Source organism: Misgurnus anguillicaudatus, chromosome 6, assembly GCF_027580225.2.
Source record: "Misgurnus anguillicaudatus chromosome 6, ASM2758022v2, whole genome shotgun sequence".
NCBI lineage: Eukaryota > Metazoa > Chordata > Actinopteri > Cypriniformes > Cobitidae > Misgurnus > Misgurnus anguillicaudatus.
The window spans coordinates 31,153,911-31,179,974 of record NC_073342.2 but is presented as its reverse complement, the minus strand read 5'-3'; the positions used below and the strand labels follow the sequence as shown (position 1 = coordinate 31,179,974).

At 39.3% G+C, this 26,064-nt stretch overlaps 1 protein-coding gene across 6 annotated transcripts in view; it reads left to right on the top strand.

Annotated features, from left to right (window-relative positions):
* The window catches only part of neo1b (neogenin 1b), a 134,006-nt gene that overhangs the window by 32,184 nt on the left and 75,758 nt on the right, over positions 1-26,064 (top strand). For all 6 annotated transcript variants that reach the window (XM_073869022.1, XM_073869024.1, XM_055192218.2 and 3 more), the window contains exon 2: positions 18,615-18,932. In XM_073869022.1, the coding sequence (XP_073725123.1) occupies positions 18,615-18,932 (318 nt within the window). The remainder of the gene's footprint in view (positions 1-18,614; positions 18,933-26,064) is intronic.

Here is a 26,064-nt window from a genome sequence, read left to right as displayed (position 1 = left end):
CAATCGCTTGAAATGCATATAACTTTACAAACATACACAGGATAGTGATCTGACTTCGGACAGCATGAGCACGCAGCTCTTTGCACGTGCGAGCGAAAGAGAGACAGAGAGCGGCGCCATGATGCAGATGTGTATATTTTTTTAAATGCGAGGGATAGTTAGTTTGCCTCAGCTCGCTTGAAATGCATAAAACTGAACAAATACATGAGGATGCGTGAGCGCGTGCACGTGTGAGAGGTGCAGTGAGACAGACGTGGATGAGAGAGTGCATGTATCTTTGTGCTCACCGTGAACAGAGTGTTGACAAAACTTACAAAATAACAGTTCTCCGGTCACATAAAAGTCATGTAAGACATGCTCGGAACTAAGTGCTTAGCGTCTAATTTCTTATTTTTTTCGCTGACGAAAGCAGAGTCATGGAGAGCCGCTTCGCCATGGTTTCAGTGTTTTGGAGAGGGTCTGAAACGACGGGAGGGGGCGTGTCGCCCAGATTTACTTTCCCCGGTGTGCATTTCCCCCAGACATACGTTCGTCTCCCACACAAAAACATAATTTTATTCAAAATATGTAAAATTCCACGTTAATACTAGATTCCGTGTTAATTAGCCAATTGCGCGATTCCGTCCGCGATTCCGTGATCGCGGCAATTATAGGGCCCTACGCTATTAGTAGATAAAACCATTATTTATGTTGTGATCAGGAAATTTGTGCAAAATACGTTGCCATATGTAAATGTTAATAGTCAAAGTAACGCTATTGATGTGAGAGATGCATGTGTAAAGTCCAAGTTATAGTTGTGCGTAGGTTCTACGCCATAGGCTTTGCGTTGCTTTGCGTAGCCTGACCTGCACCTCCTCAAAAATGTTACAGCGTGTCAATTGTACGCGGACCGCAAGCGACGTGATTGGTTTCCTCATATGTAATTCCGCTAACAAAAAAATTCAATGGACCAAGAACTAGCATGCGGCATGTGCAATTACACGCTGACAAACCCCTTCTTCACCGGCCAAAAAAACCCCACACTATTTATTGTGTCGCATTTTCTCATATGTAGATCCGCTAGCAAAGAAAATACAATGGACCAAGAACTGGAGCGCAGCATGTAAAAAACGATGCATAGCCTACGGTGTTGAGGGTACGCCATAGGAACTACGCACAACTATAATGAGCCCTTAAAAGTCCTGTGGTTGACAATGCTTTGTTGCTAGGTGCATGCTAGCCTTGCATTTGCCAAAAATGCAATATGCAATGCGATATACAATAATGTGTTAAGCTTGTTAAATCAAATTAAATTGCAATATTTTCTCTGGGAGAAAGAAAGCGTCGATCTCTCTTAGTCTCCCTGTTCTTTCTGATGACTTTAATTTACTTTTTTTAGTATTTAAATCATTTAGTTTAGCACATTTGCGTAATAGTGATAATTTCAACATATCTTGCATGGTCTATATGGCAGTGTTTTACAAACCGAAAGAGGTTGATTTCATTCACTTTAGTTAAGCAGTCACAGTAGGGAGGCTCTGCCAATAAAAAGTGTTACTTAAAACGCTGGAAGTCGTATAAAGTGGCGTCTTGTAACAGTTATTGTGTCTGTATAATAGTTAACTTCATTAACTTTCTCCCAGCAGGCTTCCCTTGTTGTTGCCATCCTCTCCTGCAGAATCAGGAAGTCTCTGTGTTTCTTTAAGTAGTTCAGATTAGAGAGTAACATTTAAAAGCCTGACCATAAACCGTCCCCTCCTCCCAGCGTCTGCCCCGGGGACTCCATAAATATCATCTCATCTACCATCTAGTTGCTGACAGAGAGTGCAGGGCATCAATGAATAATTTATATCAGTAAGAGGTCTCATAGTTCAGACATGAGGACTTGAACTTACCCCGGGTCAAAACAGGGTCGTGGAGGATGCTGAGGTTTCCCCCAGTGAATTTCGGTGCGTTTGGTAGAGACAGCATGCATCATGGATTCACCTGGGCTTGAACCCACAGCAGAAAGAGTCTGCGGCTGAATGGCCACAACATAGTGTTTCGAAGATATGTGCATCTGAATCCATAATGTGTGGATTAAAAACCCAACACATTGTCGCATGATATCCGATTGTTGCCCATATACACAGGGGTCTCTAAAAAAAATTTCATGCTGAAAGTCTTGTGTCACTGCAGCTTCTTTTTCATTATCACTTGCTCTTTCCTCTCTCTATAACGTAGCTGGAGGTGACAGAGCCTTGTATTTTCTTCTAAAGCGTTGAATATTTTATCAACGGTAAGGCAATAGAAGGGCAAAAGAACACTTCACAGATTGAAGTTAAAAACCTCAGTGTTTTTTAAAGCTGAGGTGTAATATTAAAATGCTTTCACCTGTCCCTTTTTATCAAGCAGACACAATTGCAATGTTTTTTTGGGAACAATTTTTAAAGAAACAAGAGATTATATCTATAAAAAATCGATTGATTCTTGAAAAGGCGGCATTGCATATCAGAAAGGAGAAGGGGTTAAAAGTAGGGATTGGGGATGTCAATTTGTGCAATTCCCTATTTTCGATTATTGTTTAAATAATCGAAATCAAAACGCCAGCTTCCTACTGCAAATTAAAATATGTTTTGTCTAGATAACGCAGTAAGTCCAGGTGCGTCCAAGAAGGAATCCACGTGCGTTACAAGCTATCGCGCAAAGTAAAGCTCACAAACCCGCAATGCACATGTAAATTTGAAACTATGATGATAATAATAATAACCATCGGCAACTATCATCATGAAAGCCCGCTATTGGCGATTTATCTGACAATTGTTGATACAGGGTAGAGGTCGACCGATATGCTTTTTCTCTGGCCGATGCCGATGCCGATTTTTTTAGAAATCAGGGCAGCCGATGGCCGATATGTTTGGCCGATTTTCTATATGTACATAATAATCAAAATGTTCTCATCATTATTAGCAGATATTTTAAATGCAAAAATGTCACAATTTAAGTCAAAGTATTTAAAAATACATGACTGGTCTTTCTGAAGAGTTTTACAACCTCCTCTGCACCATGCATTTATCAGACACAGATATTACCTGACACTATGCTGTCATAATCTTTGATCAGTTTTTTACCATGGCTTTTATTGCTTTGTAGGATAAAATCCTTATTTGGTAGACCTGATAAAATATTTATTCATCATAAAGTTAACATAGTAAATGACATGTCTATGGTTTTTAGTTGAGACTGTTATTTAGGGCAAATCTTTCTAAACACATTTACATTCTCATTTCTGAGACGCTATAAGTGACTGATTGTGCTGACAGTGACGTCTTGTGAGTTTAGTGTTGGGACAGATCTGTTGTTTCAACCGTTCATTCAAACGAATCCGTTCAAAGGATTCAGTTCGCGAATCGGACGCGTGGCGTTGTAATCCAGGCTGAGCAGCGCAAAACTTTAAACAAACTGTTACTGTAACAACACGAAAAACATTTCCTCGGTGGAAATGATTTGGTCTTCCGACCTTTCGCCATCGAGTCAGTTTTGTTTTGAGTAATAAAAGCAGGGAGACAGAAAGCGTGCACGCGCGGCTCTTCTCTCTCTGTCACGCAAACAAAACTCATCATTACTCATTAATCACATGAAATGAGCCTAATCTTTGCACGGACAGTGCACCGCGAGACATAAGCCCGTCGCGCTGTTGTACTGGCTGCTTAATTCGCGCGATCCGCCATCATTTAGTAAAGCTGTTTGTGAACAAGGCATGGCTGCACACACACGAGACGGGAGCGATCTGCTTGCAGCAAGAGGCAGCAGCGTCACGAGTTCTACAACAGCGCTTAGGTGCCCGCAGATGCGCCTGCCTATTAATCTGCCTAATTTTGCAGCAAAATCGGCCAAAGCCGATTTTTAAAAATATGCCAAAAATCGGCCAATTAATCGGCCGGCCGATAAATCGGTCGACCTCTAATACAGGGTATTATCGTCTATCGGCACAACCCTACTGCGAATGCCATTTTGTGCAGCTTTGCGTTTGCCAGCCTCGTCTCGAGTGATGTTAAAAAGCCAGGTGTGTGCTTGGCATCGTACATCATTGAGGTCATGGCTAGTTTAACTCCTGCGTACTCGCTTCATTTTTTTCTCCTGCTGTATATGTGTTGCGCAGGCGCCGCACACACGTGCATGACCTTGCTTTTTCGATAATCGTCAAGTTTTATTTATTTAATTATTATCCACAGTTAATTAATGACATCCCTAGTAGGAATGCATCGAAATTTCAGACGTTGAAAATGCCATTATCAGTTTTTGATAAAAGTAAAAATGGCTTTTATGCAAAATCCCTTTTTTAATTTATTTTTGGTCATTTTAGGTTGGTGCATCCAGAATAAAAGGTTTTGGCCCAGAAATTTTATTTCAGCGCATCAGTAGTTAAAATGGTGCCACGATGACCTCATCCAAAAATAGAAATCCTAAATTGGTGAATTGGTTTTTGACATTTTCTAAAAGCAAGATCGCAAAGGCGAATCCATTTATACTCTGGAATAAAGATAAATCTTGCACAATAAGACCAAAAAATTTGTTTTGATTTCATAGTTTCTTTTTTCTGCTCTCTAGACAGCATCTTTCATGTGGTGCCCTTTAGGACGGGATTTACTCGTGATATTTTCAGTCTCTCTTTCTCCACGGATGACTGCGGTGCGTTTGAATCGCCCCCACAAAAACTCTTAAAAAATAAGACTGCACAAATCTCTGAATATTTACTAATGCTTCTGCCAAATCAGCTCAAAGTCACTTTCAGTCCACAAAATCTCAAGTCAATCTCATGATTATATATCAGGTTCAGATTTTTAATCAGCAGGCGTCCGGTGTGGTCACAGATGAATAAAGGAATTGCCCCGATAACCTCATTTCTCTTTGGAGAGGAAGTCCTGGATCATTTTCTGCTATTGGCCTTATTAGATTAAATCTGCACCCGGTCCAGGCGGAGGTCATACCCCCTGTAAATGAATCCAGGGAACAGTTAATCCGAACTCATCAGCATGTGTCCGTAAGCCAAATCCTCTCTGAAGTACCGCAGGTCAAAACCACCTATGCCTGGATGAGTTAAACTGTGAGATTCATTTGATTTTAAAAACTCGTTCCATACGGCTCCTATCATCTTTTAGAGATTATAGCACATGCTGGCGTTAGATTGACCCTGATGCTTTTATGCTCATATCTGGGTTATCTGAGGGTTGGTGTTTGGATAGTAGTTTGTATTTGCAATGGTATATAAATAATTTGAGATGAAATCAGCAGAACGGATATTGTTGTAGATGGACTCTTGCACACTTTTGCAAGCAGTGTTGGAAATGAGCTAAACGCTTTGTAGGTCAGCGTTCCGACTCTGACGAGTTTTATTGGCGTTCCACCTGCAGGCTGGCTGCCCATCTGTTTAGCACTGATCTGGAGTGAGGCCCTTAGACTCTCTCTTGGGTTGATTTATCATCTCTGCAGCTCTGTAGGCAGTGATGTATGTCTGTTGCCGTGTTCTCTATAGAGCGCTAAACACGTCCAGGTCTCATGCAGCAGGCTGCACAGATTGAAGGGTGTAGCTCATGCATGATGACCTCTGGGAGGACGTTAAATTTATTTGCATGTGCACACATATGCAATGTCATGACTGGGTTTGAATGAAGTATTAGTTAATACTGCACAGTATATGATGCGTACTGCCTCTTTATTGTATGTTAAACCATTTTCTGCATTAAATGCACTTTTATTCATTGTAGGAGTTTAGCGAGTGGTGGGCAGCAATCCTCTCTAATATAGTATAATAGCATGTATGTCTTATAAAAGATCACGCTTTCAGTTACCACAGAAAATAATTTTGACTCTCCATTCAGTTTATAGAAACAAGCTAAAGTTGTTTTCGGTAATGCACTTACAGTGAAAGTCAATGGTGCAAGAGATTTCATATGGATAAATTGTCACTGAGCATCAGTCATGGCCACAGGCAGAAATAATTTGTTTAAATGGTTTGTAAAACCATTCGTATGTAAATTATTACATTGAATAGAGCGCGTTCGCATAAGACAGGCTTTATGAATGATTTACACGGAAATGAATGCTTCATGAAATATGCACAGTTTTGAAAGTATAGCCACAAGACATTTATACGTATTGACATTAGACTGGGGTGACAAAATTGCTTGCTCAATAAAACTTCACACAGACTAGGTTAGTATTTAAACTTAAAGCTAATTTTGTATTATAATTTTTATTACGTTATGAGAGAGTTAATTGGCTGCATTGTAAATAGAAGGTCAAGTCCTGTGCATTGCATTGTGGGATATGGTATCGCACACAGTGTGCTCAGGTTGCATACTCACCATAGGTCATCCTGGTGTAGTATGAGATTTGCATATGTTGCATAGTAAACATACAGCATGTAATGGCTATTCAACACATAGCTCAGATGTTTGAGACAGCGTAACACTATAAGTGATTTTGGTTGCACAGATGTCACAGACAGGCTGGTATATATACTGCTAGTGTTGTGTTCAGCTGTACAACACCTGCTGCTAACATGTTCTCATTCTAAACATACACACTTTTAAATGCACATGCTGTTATATATCAGCTGCTGGGGTCAATCGTGAGGGTTGCTGTGCACCTGACAACATTCTGATGAGTTTAAACTGCGATTCCTTCAACTTTGAGTTACACACGCAATATAAACAGCTATTTTAGGTTGAGAGAAATGTTTCTGCTGTCTCTATTTAAAGTAACCCTGAGAGTTGTGGTATGTAGCTGCTGTAAACAATGGGCATGTTGGGAATGGTATTCAACCTGCTATCTTTGAAAGGTAGCGCGCTTTGGGCATACTGTGTACACAGTTGGTGAATTGTTTGTTTACCAAAGTCATCTGTTTGCTGAAATGTGCAGTATACAACTGGGGCGCACTGCATGGAGCGATGGTATCCCAAAATGCAATGCAACCTTTTTCATTGTGAACTGAAATATTTAAAGAACTCATTATAGCTGTGTGCAAGTCATACGGAGTAGCCTCGACGCCAAAGGCTACACATCGGTTTTCACATATACTTCTGCGTCGTTGTCTATGGCAATGTGCAATTACACATGCAGACCGCTAGTAGGCAGTATCTACATGTGTAACCACAGGGGCAATGCAACAGCAAAAGAAGAAACAGCTTGGCCAGTAAACCCACAAACAAAGAAGAAGCAGCTTGTTGTGTATGATTTGAGAAGACCAGCAGTGATGGGGGTAAATAGACAGCGACTTTTATCGCAGTTTGAATTAAATCCCTCCTCAACTTTGCCCATCTTTACTCTTAACGTCGCAAGCGGAAATGCCTAGGAAGTAATGCGATTCAGATTTTTTACCTGACGGGAGGGGTCCAATGGACCAGTCATAGCGCTTGCGGTCTGAGTAGAATGGACATTTTGTTAAAATTGTGTGGTTTGCATCAGGCTACACAGAGGACCGCACAGCCTATGCATAAGCCAGTTTCGTGATTAGTAGTAAATCGCCATCACCTGCTTTCAAATGGAGCGGCATTTACTACACAAAGCCGTATTTCACAGAGAAGCTAGGCAAAATCGCTTTCATAATCGTGGACAAATTTACTACACAAAGCCGTATTTCACAGAGAAGCTAGGCAAAATCGCTTTCATAATCGTGGACAAATTTGCTACACAAAGCCGTATTTCACAGAGAAGCTAGGCAAAATCGTGTTCATAATCGTGGACAAATTAACTACACAAAGCCGTATTTCACAGAGAAGCTAGGCAAAATCGCGTTCATAATCGTGGACAAATTTACTACACAAAGCCGTATTTCACAGAGCAGCTAGGCAAAATCGCGTTCATAATCGTGGACAAATTTACTACACAAAGCCGTATTTCACAGAGCAGCTAGGCAAAATCACGGTCATAATCGTGGACAAATTTACTACACAAAGCCGTATTTCACAGAGAAGCTAGTCAAAATCGCGTTCATAATCGTGGACAAATTAACTACACAAAGCCGTATTTCACAGAGAAGCTAGGCAAAATCGCGTTCATAATCGTGGACAAATTTACTACACAAAGCCGTATTTCACAGAGCAGCTAGGCAAAATCGCGTTCATAATCGTGGACAAATTTACTACACAAAGCCGTATTTCACAGAGAATCTAGGCAAAATCGCGTTCATAATCGTGGACAAATTTACTACACAAAGCCGTATTTCACAGAGAAGCTAGGCAAAATCACGTTCATAATCGTGGACAAATTTACTACACAAAGCCGTATTTCACAGAGAAGCTAGGCAAAATCGCGTTCATAATCGTGGAGAAATTTACTACACAAAGCCGTATTTCACAGAGCAGCTAGGCAAAATCGCGTTCATAATCGTGGACAAATTTACTACACAAAGCCGTATTTCACAGAGAATCTAGGCAAAATCGCGTTCATAATCGTGGACAAATCGCCTCTGATAATGTGGACAAATTTACTACACAAAGCCGTATTTCACAGAGCAGCTAGGCAAAATCGCCTCTGTGTAATTAATGCCGCCCATCTGAAAGCAGGTGATGGCGATTTACTACTAATCATGAAACTGGCTTTACTCATGAGATGCGCATGAGAATCAAAGCCGATTTATCGCCTATCCCTATTTAAAAACCTTGCTGTTTCTGCATTTCCCCAAAGTCTTCACCAGTTTATTTTGAACTCTGTCTTGAGTGACCTTTATCACACCAGTCTCCATCTCATGTCCTTAACTCTATGCATGAGCCAGATAAAGCATTGTAAGGATTTTACTAGAAAAAAAAAACTCTTAAAAGTCATCAAACCCATCAGGGACAAATGTCTCACTTCTACCTTCAGCTCTTTGAGAGAGATATGTCTGATTTCGGGAAAGTGTTGGAGGAGATCCTTTAGTAGCAGAAATGTGATGTGTCTCTCTCTCTCTCTCTCTCCTCGTTTGTCTGGTTTCAATTATTTAGTCGTTTCACATTGCCTGCTAAGTGAAATAGCATTTAACTCTCTGCTGGATGAGATGGTCTTGAATTGTGAGTGTGTTTATATTCCTCTGGCGGCGCTGACATCTTTTTGGCCCGTGAACAGCGTGGTGTAGGTCATTAAACCTCTGCAGTGTCTGTTTGAGTTCTGCTGACCTTAGCAGTGCGCTCGCCGCAGAACCGGCTCACTATTTACTTGAATAAAGTCAGTAGTGTTAGATGTGGTATTAATGATAAACTGGTTATTGGTTGTTTATTGGCAGGCTGATTGATGCAGCTGCTTATGATACTGAACTCATTGGCGTAATCAATCTCAGACACTGAGGACTGTTTGTGTATATTTATGTGCGTATGTATGTGTGTTTGTAGGTCTTTGCAGCTTTCTAATAGAGTTGTGGGTATCTCTTCATTAATCAATGTCTGCACACTGGATCTATGAAGTATGGGCTAATGAAAGCACTATATACCATGCGTCCACCCTTACTGTTTTTACTCTTTTAATTGCCAGTTGGCTTATTTTCTTGAAAATTTATTCGGCGTTGCAAGGGGGAACATCTCAAAGCAAAGCTCCAATAGTTTTCCTCGTCTGAATGCATTATAGTGTCTATCTGGAGGGTTGTCTGTTGAGTTTTGAGACAATAAGTGTTGATGCAGTACTGACAGATATGCATACTCTAGTAGGTCTCAAAGTCTTCCCTCAGCCCTTGCGGAATTCCTTTGGAGTTCACAATTTTTGGAACGTAAGCCAAAGCAATGTCTTACGGCGTGCAAGGATGTCTTTGTTTTTAACAAACTAATTCCCTTGTATATTTGTAAAATTTTGAATAACTGAAAGGGGTTCTTGAAAATTAAACTTGGCACCAAACACACACAGTGAAGGAATTGTTTTTTATTTGGCTGTCCTTTTCTGCTTTGTCCTCCAGCTCTCTGAAGCTGCATTGATTAATTGGCATATGTGATGATTTAATCAACTTTTATTTCACAAATATGAACTGCAACTTTGAAACAGGACCTCGACTCACACACATAATACTGTACTATAAGAATAATCCCAGCACATTTCTACAGTACCTGCACAGGACCCTGTTTGTCACGGGGGACCCTAACAGTTAAGGGCCCAATAGCGAGCCCTGAGGTATTCCACCACAGTTCTGTTGATTGATTGTCATCTTGACAGAGAAACAAGCCTGAGGCATCATGTCTTTCGTTAGTCCAAGGAGGAGGATGGGAGGGGCATTCCCAGTGGGACACTCTTATTGGTTGTTTTGAAGTGTCAGTCACCATTAGAGTGTTGCCATGGCGATGCAGTACTCTATATAAAGTGTTATACACCTCATATAGTCCCTCCAAGTGCTTGTGTACCTCAGAAGAATCTTCATTGTGGTCTTGTTGTGCTGCCTGCCACAGGTTTGTTGACAAGGATTGTGCAGCAAACTCAAATTTTAAATAAAGAGGCTCATATTTTTGCGATCCATAGAACACCCTCAAATAAATGTAATGCATGTGAGCAGAACAGGTATGTGTACTCTAAAGTTATTACCATAACATTTGAACAATGTTAATGTGCTTATTCAAGTTGAAATATTGACTTTTAAAAGACCCACACTGAGACATATTTCTATAGATTTAGATTTTACATATAGCATACATCCTAGTTCCCTTAATCCTTACAGAAGAAATTGTCACCGTTTGTGAATAACACCCATAAAAAAACATGAGAAGATTTTCATCTTGAGGGATCAAAATTCTCAGCCCTCAGTGACATAAACAAGGCCATAAAACTTGCAGGCAAAGTTTTCACAAAATAAACCCATCTAATATTTGAACAGAGGTAGGTGAGACTTCAAAATATTTTCTTGCTTGCTCACCAAAGGAGAAGAGAGTAAGACAGAGCGAGATGGAGAAAGAAAGGGAGAGAGAAAGAAAGATAGTGACATATGGAGACAGATGAGGAGAGAGAAAGACAGAGGGAGAGAGAGAGGGATATAAAATAAAAGACCAGCAGCATTGGTGCGTCTTACCCACTAATACCTGTATGTGTTTGCCCTGAGCGATTTTGTCTTATACTCGTTTCAACAGGTAAAAGATCATTTATCACGTCAAAGATAAAATACATATTCTGTTCATGTGCACAAATGCAGACAAATGTGTTGGCAAGGTTCCTGTGTTACTGTGGTGGTAACTAACCTCAGTACTCGAGGGGGTGATAGAATTTCCTTCAAATATCTATCCCATTAAACCTGATGTATTATTTTTCAGGACACGAGCTATAAACATGTTGCTGATTTAGGTCCCTTTCTCAGCAGGATTTTCAACACTTCAAATCTTGATTTCATAGCTAAAGGCATCTTGCACTACTGTAAAGACACGTCTTTCGTTATATATTACATTCGTTTTAATTAACAAATACTCTTGTCTAATCTTAATACCTTTATCTTCTGAAGCCATAGATGTGGGTGTTTTAAAACTGGCACAATATTGAGTAATGAATCAAAACTTTTTACTTATAAAGGGATGCAGTTGTTTGCCTTTTAATGTTCATCTCGAGTCTTTAAAAGGCTCTTGATTGCAAAGTGGCCATAATGCAGCAGATATCTCCACAAGATCTTCAGCGTCCCTGAGGAAAGCCTGAGAAATGCATTGATCCCCGAACTGTTATTTGTCATCATTACGGACCATTTCCTATTGCCATTGTTCTTTTGTCTCGGTGCAGATTACTGCTTGAGAGCTTGTTTTGCTGCGCTTTTTATATTGCCTCTTTGGCGGCAAGCTAATGGCATGGAGAATCAATTTTGTCTTGGCCCTGGTCCTACACGAGTCGCTGGAGAGACGTTTGTGTCGTTTTCATTTAGGGACGGGATGGATTTTGGATTTTTTTTCAGGGTCTTGGTGAAAAAACCAAAGTTTTGCAGGCCACGTAGAGGGCAGAGTCCAATTTCTGTTTTACTTTTCCTCTGCGCTCGCGTTTGTTTCAGACCACAATATGCATTAAGGTTTGAACTAAAGGTGGAAGAATCCGAAGACGTTTTCCAAATCAACCAACATGTCTGGATCAGCATTTTCTGGTCTGGAACGCTATACGCCGAGATCCACGTTGTGAAATCTCTATACGTCTCCTTCTGCCAGGGTTCGTGGAGGCTTTTAGAAATAAACAGAAAAAGTGGGTTTGTTGAGCGGGAGGCAAGATTTCACAATGTTGCGCCTTTGCCATGTTTGCTTATAACAGTGGGTCTTTAATATTGTAATTTGATTAATGGCGAAGACTTTGTCAGAGACATCATGAATGGTGTCATTGTGTCAGTTGACCAGAAGTGACTTCCCCCTCCTGCTGTTTTTTGAAGACCGTTGAAACCTCGCTCGATGGAGGGGAAAATGATTTGACAGGCCCATACCCCCCTCCCCACATGCTTCTAAGAGCTCCCATAATGCCCCCCATGGGTTGACTGCTTTCTCTCACCCGGGTAAGTGATGAAAGAATGGGGCAGAAAGAGTCTGCCCTCATTGACTTACCATAATCAATTACCCTACAGCCAACTCTTTTTTTATACGATTGCCTCGAGATGAGAGTCAGTAAGTATAGACTTTACAATTTTTTAGTAAGTCTACTTTGTTTGTAGCAATTAATTTGGGCCACCTAAACAGTAGGTAGCTATCATTTTTTTCATATATTTCCTTTGAAATATCCTTTATATTTTCCTTTATAGTTTTGGTGATGTAAGTAAGGAGGTTAAATACACCGTAACGGGCAAAAGTTATGGATTCCTTACTCATTCTGTATTTATATTTTTTCCACATTATATAATAATAGAAAACTCATCTAAATTATGAAATAACACAAATGTAACTATAGGATTTTTGTTGTAAATAAGTATCCAGAATAATTCAAAACTGTTATATTTTAGCTTCTTCAATGTAGTTACACTTTACCTTGAATTTGCAAAATTGTACTTGTTTCGTTTTATCAATAAATTCCATGTAATGTTGCTGAGATGCATTTTAAGCAATATTGAAGGAGTTCTGGGCTCTTATTGGCTGCTCTTCTTCAATATTTATTCATAAATTTCAAGTCATCATATAAGTCGTTGTCAATTTAAAAAATATATTTTTTTAAATACAATTTTTGTTTTCTTTTGAATTGACCACAAAATCTTTTGTCACGTACCGCGTGAAACATCCATTAGGATAGGACAATATTTGGTTGAGATATATTTGAAAATCTGGATATTGAGAAAATCACCTTTTAAAATTATGAATTAATGGTTCGTTATGCAAGTGTCTAGTTCATTTTCAGTAGGAGACGTGCGAAAAGCGGCAAAAGGGGGGCAGTTACAGAGGTGGAGTCGGTCATGCACCCAAAATCCTGCCCCTTCGGTTGACACGGCTCTTCACGATATTTACAAAATATCTTCATGGACATGATCTTTAATGTATATCCTAATGATTTTTTGGCATAAAAGAAACATCGATAATTTTGAAACATACAATGCATCTTTGGCTATTGCTACAAATTTACCTGTGCTACTTATAATTGGTTTTGTGGTCCAGGGTTAAATATCAGTCAAGTGTATCCAAACTTTTTGCATCCTAAATATCCATCATTTCAGACAAAAATCGAAATAATGTTTTAATGCTCGAGGCGACAGATATGTTTTGTAAGAGATTTGCCTAATGTTAGTAAAGTTTATTGAAGAAATAACGTACATTTCTGGAACCAAGCATTTAAAGTAAATTTAATTAGCTGTCTAATTAATAGATTATCTGGGATCAAATTATTGCTTTGTCGGCAGGAGGTGTGAAATGCATGCAAATAGATGATCCCAGAGGGAAAAGATCCCATGTCTTTCCCTCTGGGATCATCTATTTCTATGTTTTATGAGGTAGAAATGGAGTCCTTGGGGAGGAACCCTTACACCACCCAGATGAGCCCGGTTTTTATTGACCTCAAGCATCCACCTGTCTTTGTCTATGTAGATAGTTTACATCTGAAGTATCCCAACATGCTAATACCTCACAGACTGTGATTTCTGATGAGACGCATTTATTTATAACCTGTCGAGCTCTAATGGTAGTCTTCTGCACTTTTTGATTAATCTTAGCTTTTAACAACAAAAAACTTTCTTCAAACCCTCATTGTGTTTGATGTTTGTTCTGCTTATTTTAGTTCGCTGGGCGAATTTTGTTTTATCTAAAGCTTCAGATCAAAATGAAAAGACAGATTGCCTTTGGAAAATAAAACGAGATTGATAAACATTGATGAAAGTCGAAAGTCTCTAATTAGAATCGGGTAGAAAGTGAAAAGCGATACAATAAGAGGTGGCGAGGGACTGTTGTGTAGGTTTTGTGTTGAATGCTTTCAAGTTTTAAAGAGAATATGATTGTGTTTCCTCATGGTGATGGTTGTCATGTTATCAATATTATAACATCTTCTGCTATCCAAGTTTATTGTGTGGATACTTCAAGAGTTTGACACTTTGTCGAATACGTCAACTTTTGACTTACTGTAGGTTATGATGTGATTTTTTTGGTAGGAAACTCAAGTGTGCCAGTAATTGTGTTAGACACACATGTCCAACATAACATCCAGTGCTTACCCAGTGGCCTGGGTTTGGGCAGGTAGTGCTATTCTGGGGTGGGTTTCCCAAACAACGACGTAACTCGCTACTGAACCAACATAGTACAATGCAAAGTTGGAGAAACAAACTACCTTGTCACCACTGTTTCCTGAAAGCATTGTAAATTTGTCGCACTTTCGTCATTTAAACCATGTTGGTTTAACAACATAGTTGATGATGTCACATGGGAGGTGAAGTACTAATTAATCTGTGCAAATCGATTTAATGTCAGATTGTTGCTGTAAATAACATATATTGCATCGGATTTTGTTATCGTGATTCAGTTATCTGTTGTTTATTTTCAAGATATTAAATTCATGCACAAGTTACCTCTTACGTCACTCATTCCCCAGGGTCTTAAAGTTTTCAAATGCAGCACTTTAATTCTGTTTACAAACTTAAAGACGTAAAATAATTTTTTAAATATATTAAGAATGATGGATATAGAATGTATTATTTTGTTTATTTTGTTCAAAAGCCTAATCAATGTAAGTCCACATATTATAATAACAATTAACAAGGAACTATGCTTCTAACGACAGGTGAAGAGAAGTCGTTCAAACCACACAAGTTTGTGATGCAGCTTGCGAATGTTAGTTTGAACTATGGTTTCGGGAAACACCAAATCGTTGAACTTCGTCAGTAACGACAAACCAGCTTCGTTATTAGGGCATTACGCTAGTAATGCAAAGGTCAGGGGTTCGATCCCAAGTTGAATGCACTATAAGTAGCTTTGTAAAACCAATCTGCCAATTCCATGAATGTAAATGAAATATGTAAACGTAATGGCACTACACACATACTCCAAATTAATAGCCTGGGCTGGTCCGAAATCGTATACTGTGACAGTAGGTACTGAAGATCATTCGGGCATCGTCTTCATTGGATAACTCCTCTCCTGGGGATCACGGGATAGCAAAGGGTCCATCGAATGAACACTTTAGGATTTTGCCGGAAGTAGTAGGTAATCCGGGTACTTTTCGCCTACTGTTTTAGAATACTTTGAATTTGGACATACTACTCGCCCCGCCTACTGCTTTTGGCATACTGTATTGTATTCAAGTGGTGTTTTGTTCAAATGATCCATTGTATGTAAAAGTCAACGGGTTGTGTTGTGTTGATGAACAAAAACTCAGAGATTTTGGAGACTCTTCAAAGACGAGCAGATCCAAGCTTGTATTGCATCCTAAAGCACTGTTGTGCTTTCCTCCATGCCCGTCTCTGCTCCGCCACCATCGCCCGGTCTCGCACACATTCCCACGATGCAACGCTTCCACCGAACAAACTGCAGCTTGTCATGGTGTCATTTTATAGTATTTTGTTTCTATAGAGAGCTCTGGCCCTTTTCTGAAAGGTCTCGCTGACTGAGGCTGTTTTGAAGTGCGTTTTCCTCCATGTGTGTGACTCAGACTAACAGCTTACACATATCAACCCAACAGCCTCATTTTCTGCCTGTCCCGGGGCTTCTGGGTCAAGGATGCATCATTGTAGCTCTTCAGCAGCAATTCTGGACCACATTCGATTACCTGTAGTGAGCTGCAAACCCTGCCAGCGCACAGGCACATTTGACCACCATTAGTCTAAATGTTACCCTGCTGGCTTCTCTACAGCTGACCTTTTCATTAGCTCCACCCTGAAACCATTATGGACCAATCCTGTCCACAATATTATCAGCTTCATAAACATAATACTATACGCAAATAATATTATTAGTTTTGATCACTTTCAAATGAAACTTCTGATTCACAGTTTTTGCATTTTTAAACTGTATAGTTTAGCAGTTTCTTCTTCTAATCATCTAACTCATTCCTGTTGAATGTTCAGGAAATACCATATTTTTCGAACTGTAACACTCGTTTTTTTGATATCTTGGCTGGTGCTGCATCTTATAGTCAGGTGCGCCTTGTAAGTCAGTATGAATTAATTTTGACATTTATGAGGCAAGAGACATCATTACAGTCTACAGCCACGAGAGTCTGTCATATGCTGCTTCTGTATTTATGTAATTCAATAGATTCAGTGATGCGGAATGACGAGTCTGTGAACTTTACGCTAGTTGGCTTGTTCGGTTAATTTAGCCTATTCAACCTTCCAGGTAAGTTCTGTATGATATGGTGTATCGTTTAAATAACTGATAATATTACTTTAATGTACAGACATCTATTCAGCCTGCTGTTCTGTCTGCTATTGTTTAGTTGAATAACTTGCCTTTCCAGATTAAATGTCTGTTCTTTGGCTTGGATTTTCTGAAATAATTTTCTAAATAAATGCGAGGTATAGTCCACTACGACTAATAAATGTTATTTCGTCTTAATGACTCATTTTTGAATGATGTGGCTTATACTCTGCTGCGGCTTATAGTCCGGAAAATACGGTAGTGCTGTATTTAAAGCGATACTTGCCAAATATCAAAGTTACCCCATGATTTACTCATTCTTAAGCAATCTGAGATGCATATGTCCATCATCTTTCAGACAAGCATATTTTGAGTAATTTTAATAAATGTCCTCGCTTTTCCAAGCTTGTAATGGGAGAAAACGTCTGACTTTGAAAAAGTGCATCCATCCTTAACAGAAGTAATCCACATGGCTCCAAGTGGTTAATAAAGGTATTTTGCGAGTAATCGATCTGATACTGTAAGAAAAATATCCATATTTTAAACTTACTTTAAACTATAATAACTAGCTTCCGGTATCGACGCCATCTTGGACTCTAAAACTCGCATGCGTACAAGATGGCGCCGTTACCGGAAGCTAGTTATTACAGTTTATAAAGTTTATAATAAGGTCACTTTTTCTTACAAAATCGCATTGATTACCCGCAGAAGACCTTTATTAACTCATTGGAGCCATGTGGATTACCTCCGTGAAGGTTGAATGCACTTTTTGGGTATAAAGTCAGAAGTTGTTCCCTGATCCCTTTTTTATACTATTATAAAGCTTGAAAGAGCAAAGACATTTACTAAAATAACTCAAAATTTGCTTTTCTTAAAGATGATGGACATGTGTATCTTGGATTGAGTAAATCATGAGGTAATTTTGAAGAGGGGCGGAGCCTAACAAAGAGCGATTTAGCATGCAGTGAAACTTTTTGTGTCATTTAGGTTTGTTTTTACATCTCAACAAAACTTCAAATGTAAGAGAGCACATTGCATGTGAAGTTTTAATAGTTCCCGAACTGCCAGACCTGGACTTTCATTTCTAGCTCAGTCCCAAAATTAGTGTTGTTTTGAGCTTGTAAAGGTTATTCTGAGTTTTAAATGAAATACAGGTTTAATCATAGTAAAGGCTTCATTGTTGGTTCACTGTTAGATGTTTATATTCGGAAATTAAGGAAGTATATGAGCTCATTAAAGAAGGTTATGAACAGTATTATAATATAGACGTTTTTATGTTTCAGGAAAATATTTTTAGTACCAAATTACATTTTATGACAAGTAAGCAACAAACAAATTGGCCTCGTCTCTGAGATTATTCTGCGCTTTGTGTCGAACATGCGAGGCTTGTCATTTCCTACGTAATTACAGTAAGAAACAGCTTGTTTACTACGTTAAAAAACGTCTTGTCGTAATTGTTTTTGCACAACACCAATGGTGCAGATAATTGGCCATTATCGCTATCTGAACATTGTGATATTCTTTTAATTATACATTACAATACACATCAAGCTATTATGTCACCTTTCCCAGAGTTATTCTTGCTCGGTCGTTTTACGTCCACACACCAGGGATCGGAAATGCAGTTTCAAAAGACTTTGACCTATGAATGTTCTCAAATGAAAATCACTTAGCAGACAAAAAGAACAAAGTGAAAGCTTTTCTGGGAACACTTTTCCATTTTTTCCCAATTTCTGTATTATCACCATTCATTCTCAACAGGTTTTGCCACGACCCATTACAGTATTATGAAGAATTGCTTTTAAAATAAGAAGACAGACTGGTTGCGAAGTCTCACAAAATTTCACTAGTTTCAGGATTTGACGATTAAATCACCTCAAAGTTTTTTGTATATCTTTTTAACAAGATTTTACTCTCTGTTTTCAGGTCTTGGTATTCGGGGCTTCACGTCGTTCAGGTTCTCCGTGGAACCCATGGACACGTTGGCTGTTCGTGGTCTCCCGGCCGTTCTGAACTGCTCGGCCATCAGCGACGCCCCGGTCAGGGTGGAATGGAAGAAGGACGGAACGTTCCTCAACCTGGCAGCGGATGACCGGAGACGGCAGCTGGAGGATGGTTCTCTGCTCATCAGTACGGTGGTCCACTCCAAACACAACAAACCCGACGAGGGCATTTATCAGTGCGTGGCCACCATCGACAATCTGGGCACCATCAGCAGCCGAACAGCGAGACTTACGGTGGCAGGTATGAACACGGCACATGTTTGAAGTGACAATAACAAAAAATGAGCTTAGGCCTTTATAAATACTTTTTTGTCAAAATCACAGCTGTGGACAAGACTGATAAGACATTGATAGTGTGTGTTTGTATGTAGGATGAAAGAATGAGTATTTTTTATTTAAAGCGCTGATCTAGAATCAGTTTTCTACGGTCGCAGTCTGTAAGTGTGGTTTCTCCTGACAGAACCTAAGTCAGCGGGTTGTGGCTCAGCTTCACACTATGCCATGAATCTAACAGCGGGATTAAAGTGTGTTTGAACAGCAGGTTTAGATATCAGCCTGTAGTTCACAGTTTGCTCTGACTGAAACTCTTTTTCTTTAAAGACACCCTAGAGTTTTTACACTCCAGTTTTACTTTATTCTCTTACTGTAAAACTGAAGTTAAAGCAAGCAAAGCTGCATTAAGTTTACTAAGATGTTTGAGTTCATATTAAAATCCTTTATCTTGGCAAACAGCGCCGTTGAGATATTTCAAAGAGATGTTTAATAATATGTGATGTATTTTGTTTCGCTGTGGCTGTTTGATTTCAGTTAATGGACTCTTGAACATGTTATTCTGCAGTTTTATACTTTATTGATCTTTACTCTGAAGAAGTGTAATGTATCGATCTGTGCACATGCCGTGGTTCAGTACCGGTAGAAATTGCAAGTTTATCGTTTTGTATGTTGATAATAGTAAAAGAAATGTTTGAGAATTGCAGTATGTTACTGCTCTGCTGTTGTAGCTGAGTAAAGCAGTATCTATGGTGGAAAGGTCTGAATTAGCATTCTGGTCATTGGATCGGGTCAAACACACATGCATGGTGCTACAACATCTTTATTTGTGTAACACTTTCTTAGATTTTTGTCTTGTTTTTGGTAAAAATATCAAAGAATTCTTAAATCAAGACCAGGTTCCCACTGGTCCTTGAAATCCTTCAAAGTTTGTGAATCTGGGGGAAAATTTAAGGCCCTTGAAAAGTTTTTGAAAATATACATACATAGATACAGGTCATTGAAAGTGCTTGAATCTATTTTATGCAAGAAGTTTTCTGGATAAAAAAATCCACATTATTTCCTGTGTAGTGTAGGATATTATACAACAGTTCTTTCTGGTTCTCGAATCTGATTGGCTAAGAGCCATACGATATTGTGCTGATAACAGCACTGTAGCCGCTTCACCTTTAGTATTATTCCGCCACCTAGTGAATGGAGGTCCTAAGCAGGCTCATCTCTGAATGGAAAAACACAGACGCGCTGTTTGAATCACTCTCCGTGTATCTCATTAGTTTACTAGCTCATAAATCAGTCTGAATCCCCAATCTGAAGTTATTAGTCAAAGATCGGCGCTCTTGGATGTTGCGTTGGAGTTGGTGGGAGAGGTGTCTTGTCGCATCGTGTGGATTATTAACACTTGGAAAGAGGAATATAAACACTCGTTTTTTTTCTGGAGCTATATTTCTTATCAGAACGCGAAAACACCGTGAAGCAGCAGGTAAGCACCGCAGCTTTTAAATGTGGACATTGATCATTTGCTTTGTCGTGACGTGACTGTTGAAGCATGTTGTGAGGTGTCGCCGCTGGTATATTTATAAGCAGCATGCAAAAACATATCTCTGACACTTATAAAAAACAGTTTTATATAGTACTGACAAGAACAAAGTTTAATAATAATAATCGAGTGCTCGTATCACGTTAAGAATAAATGAGAAAGCAAAAGTAACGTTATACAAATAGTTTTATTAACTTTTACCTCGCGCCAAAACAATAACAACACAAAAGACACTAAATATGAATAAAAAAACAAGTACAAGTTTGATCATGACACCAAATACTGATAATTTGATCTCATTTTGACGATCATAAACAAACAAGGCCAACATGAGAGCCAGGGTATCTCTTTCAGAAATGTAGCCCAGAGAGGGCGGTGGTCAGCGGGGCGAGTGAACACTGATGTCCGCTCATGCTTTGGTTCTCATTCGTACCGAATCTCACTAAGCAAATGTTCAAACAGGCGCTATCTTTACTAATCGACTGCAGATTTAAATATAATACATATACATTCTCGACTGAACTAATCTTAAAACTACACTTTGTGACCAAGAAACGGTAATATAAAGTAACGGCTTTTCCGTCCATTGAGTTGTATGAGCTTCAAAGCAGCCGAAAGTGTTACCTGTCATTCTGGACGCCCTCAAATCCGTGGCGGAAGAAGTAGTTCTCACACAAAGAGGCTTTTAAAATAACTCCGTTGTTGTTTTCTAGTTTTCGTTTTTCAAACGTGTGCCGTCGAACTGTTGTATAAAAGCAATATCGCTCTCGGAGTCGTGTGATATAGCTCTATATCATCACGGCTGTGATTGCCTCCGGCACTCGGCCTGCGGCCTCGTGCCTCTGGCCTAATCACAGCCGTGATGATATAGAGCTATATCGCACTCCTACTCGAGCGATATTGCTTAAATATCATACAAATCCTAGACTTTTTAAGCACACGTGCTAAACTGTTCGCTTCAAATGCTTTTATCTTCTGTATGCGAATGTTGATTCATACCAAAATGCTTTTTTGCATAGTTGCGTTTGACACAAAATGTCTCGGATTACGTTTGTAACTGTTGTTCCCTGAGAAGGGAACAAGACGCTGCGTCTCCCTTGCCATATTTCCTGCATCCTTGTAACACATAGCAATATACTTCCTGGCTCGTCACCCTGTCTTTGTCGTTAAGCCTCACCATTGGTTGAATTTTTATATACATATTCAGACGCATTTACCCCTAGAGGCGTCCCCAAAGTGTCACCGCAGTGACGCAGCGCGAGTTCCCTCAAAAGGGAACTGTAACAATGTATCTTTAAAGGTAACACAATGTAACCTTGCTCTCACTTGAAATGTGTCCCCACATTTACTCCTTGAATGTGAGGGTATTGGAAATACTTGAAAGGTCCTTGAATTTGAAGTTAACTAAAGTTTTGGATCCCTGAAGATGCATTTTCTTCATGAGCACAATGGTCTAGTTTTAGACAAAAAATATAAAATTTATGTAAATAATTGAATTAAGTATTGAAGATAAAAGTAAACTTATTTTTTTTCTCACTCCATTGGTGTTTTTAAGCACAAATGTACTTAAATTTTTTATTTTTTGTCTAAAGACTAGCCTTTTTTTCATTTGTTTGTTTTTTTTAAACGGAAGATCCGTGTTTGTTATTTTGGAATTTTTCATTAAAACAACTTTCATCTTTGAAATGGCTTCACCTTTTTTGGCTGATCAGGTTAACTAGTAGCCAAATACAATAGCTAGCTACTTGACCTATTTAGGAGTACGACTGACAAAGGAAAATCCGTCAGAAACAGGAAGTTTCTTTAAGACAATTTCATGGCAGGTCTTTGGACTCTTGAGTAAAGCGTAGTTCAAACGCGTGATAGTTTCTGTACATGTACTGTACGTCTCTGCCCTTTAGGGAACATTCGTCCTGCAAAACATCTCAAGCAAATCTCTCGCTCTCTCAGTGAAATCTCACAGAGACTCACTCCATATGCTGCCGGCAGAAATAAAGGATGCTTGTCTCCGGCTGATGAAGGATGTTCAGGCCTGTAGATGAACAGCATTAGCAACAGTGCATTACACCACATTAAGACCGAAGAGCTTTTATCATTTCTTTTCTGTTGTCAGTTCAACGTTCCTGGGACTTCTGACGCGTTGCGCACGTGGGCTAGATTTTTTATTTATACGAATAAAAATGTTATACTTGCCCATGCAAAACCCGTGAAGGGTGTTGGGAGGTTTGCCAGGGCAGTGCTATGAGCCCGCTAAATTGCCCTTAGTGATTTATAGATGTTGCTATTGAGTTTTCATGGTAGAGATTTTGGCACGTTGCTATGTGTCCTAATATGTTTCCTAGTATTGAGATCCAAATATGTGACCACAAAACTAGTCAAAAGGGTCAATTCTTGTTTGGATAGGACAAATATTTGAAAATCTGGAATCTGAGGGTGCAAAAAAGCAAATATTGAGAAAATCGCGTTAAAGTTGTCCAAATAAAGTCCTTTGGAACTGCATCCACTCACAAAAATAAAGTTTATATATATAGTACTGTGCAAAAGTCTTAGGCCACCATGCCACCATTAGAATTGTTGTTTTTGCAATGATATAGTGATCATATTTAAGTATTCTCTTTATTAGAATACAACCAGAAAATACAGAAAGTATATATGTAGTATTAAAAACTGTATAAAAGTGTAAGCTGAAGTGTAAAGTATATTGGGTAAACTCCCCTTCCACTTGAGAAATAGCAGGCAACTGCAGGATCTCTTAAACATAAATGAAATTAATTTCTTATTTCTAATTCTAATCTATTGACTTCCGGACTTCAGTCTTCTCAAAAAAGCTCAAGATTTGTTTCATGCCAACAGAGGTCACAATAAACACTGACTGATACCTGAAGAAGACATTTAGTTCAGAAAATTTTGTTTTTATTTTGTGTACATATTTTAAAATTTTTAAAAACTGATTATTTCCCACTATTCATTACATTATCTTAAAGGAGTGTAACTACTGTAGCATGTAAATAATGCACATAAATAACGTGAGCTAGAGCGCTTAACAATTACATCGAATCAACAGGCACGTGAAACCTAGCTAGCAGGTTGCTCAAACAACAAAATCACCTGCTAACTTTAAATTTGCAAGAACTATAGACTAATACAATAACAGGCTTAATAAATCCAAAACATAAGTCCACTTACAGTTCTCACGGACACGTGTTTTATCAACTGGTTATCCTCCAGACATGACGGACCACGTCTTTATCTCATTTCGGCCGTGTGGCGCGCGTGCCTGCTCGCGGGGTGAAGCGCGTCTGCGCTATTCTCCGAGATGTTTTATCAACTAGCTAGTTATCCTCCAGACAGTGACAGTCTGGACCACGTCTTTCTCATTTCAGCCTGGTGGCGCGCGTGCCAGCTCGCGTTGTGAAGTGTGTCCGAGCTATTCTCCGAGATGCACTTGACGGCCTTTTTTGCAGCTAATTTTTTTTTGGAGGACCTAGTTAAGGCGGTAGGGTTTCCCAGCTTAGGCGGGCCACCCGAACTGCAAAGTGCTGCGGAAAACCCTGCAAGAAGTTTTTTGGGGAAAAAATTATATTCCCTGTGTAGTATAGGATAATATCATACAATTTCTAGCCTTTTAAGCACACATGCTAAACTGTTCACTAGACCATTGGTTGAATTTAATATACATATTTAGACGCACTTACCCTTGGAAGCGTCCCCAAAGTGTCATTGCAGTGACGCAGCGCAAGTTTCCTCGAAAGAGAACTGTAACAATATATTTAAAACACGATGTAACCTTGCTCTCACTTGAAGTGTGTCCCCACATTTACTCCTTGAATTTGACGGTATTGGACCTGGAAAGCCCTTGAAAGGTCCTTGAATTTGAAGTTAACTAAGGTGTGGGAACCCTGCATTCTCTGCAAGCATGTGATAAAATAGGTAATTGAAATTTGGCTCCCCTTGTTGATAACACCACCCCTTAATCTGCACTATCCAACCACGGCACTGCCATTTAGTGCAGAGATCAGCTCATATGCATAGGATATACCCAAACAGCACATTTTTGCTCACACCTACAAAGTGGGAATTTTAGCATGTTATAATAAATTATCTGTGTCGAATCTTGAGCTAGAACTTTACATACGGACTCTGGGGATACCAAAGATTTATTTGACATCTTAAAAAAGTCTTCTGAAATGTCTCCTTTTAAGACTTTTGCACAGTACTGTATGTTTGGTAGAATTTTTTTTACAAAATATCTTCATGGAACATGATTTTTACTTGATATCCTTTTGTTATTTGGCATAAAGGTTAAATCAATAATTTTCACCCATACGATGTTTGGTTGGCTATTGCTACAAATATACTCATATGGCTGGTTTTGTGGTCCAGGGTCACAAATGTGTATTTTTTAAAGGGTACCGCCCCGGTGACAGCTTTTATACCTTTTTCCTGAGATCGGAGGGTGTATTACACCTCTAAACTTCAACACTTTGAGATGAATTGCAAGTAAAGTTTAATAAATACAATGTTGGTTGCGCTGTTGTAACATTGGTTTAGAGACGTGTGAAGACTCTTAGAGAAATAAATGTGATTTTTCAAGGATACAGCGCTAATGCAGCTGCACAACACCGAAACACACACACACACACACACAAACTTACGCTTAAATGGCTTGTCCATTTTGTCAGATGTAGTCGGCCGGCAAGCAAACTCGGAGAATCCCCAGGGTCATTACACCAAAAGTTCAAGCCAGTCTGTATAACGCGCACACACACACAATTTCAATTCAGTGCTTTTCACAGTTCACAGGACATTATTTCAAGCAAGATGGCGCTGCTTGTGACAGTGTACTAACATTTATTTCATATGCTAATGGACGTTTCATTCATTTCAGCAGGAAAGACTGCCGTGACATGGCAGTGACACTTCATAGTGTCGTCTTCCTCTTTAGACACACACATACACTCGCTCGCTCTTTTTCTTCGAGTGACAGCCTGTCTTGTGTTTTTCTCTAAAGAGGATGACAGCGGCGCTCGCCTTGAGTTCACGCTGTCGACTGAACCTGCAGCTATATACCAAGCAAACACATTTGTCTGCAGAAACGGAGAAGATGGGTGAGCGAAGATGTTGCGTGCTAACTGGGTTAATCTCACCACAACACATCGGGCTTGCATTTTACCCCAAATCAAAAGCACATTGGGCTTTTATATTGAGATATGGAATGTGATGTGTGCACTTTTGTCTGTGATTAAAATCTCATGCTAGTTTAATATTTAATGTCACTTTACTTTCTCCTCATAAATGTGATGTTTTAATGCCAAAATCTTACATATGACCTATACATGTCCTTCATAAGATGGACCTAAACATCCTTCTGTGTTTTTCTCTTTTGTCTGCGGTAGAAGTCATAAAATGTCCTTGCTCTGTAGTATCCACTGTCTCGGCTGTGTTTATTGAATACCAGTCGTAAAATGAAAGCAGACAGAAATGCATTATGGGAGCTGAAGGACGCGCCTGCGGCCACGCAGGAAAGGATGAGCAGCTACTTTTGCTGATGATTTAAAAATTTATA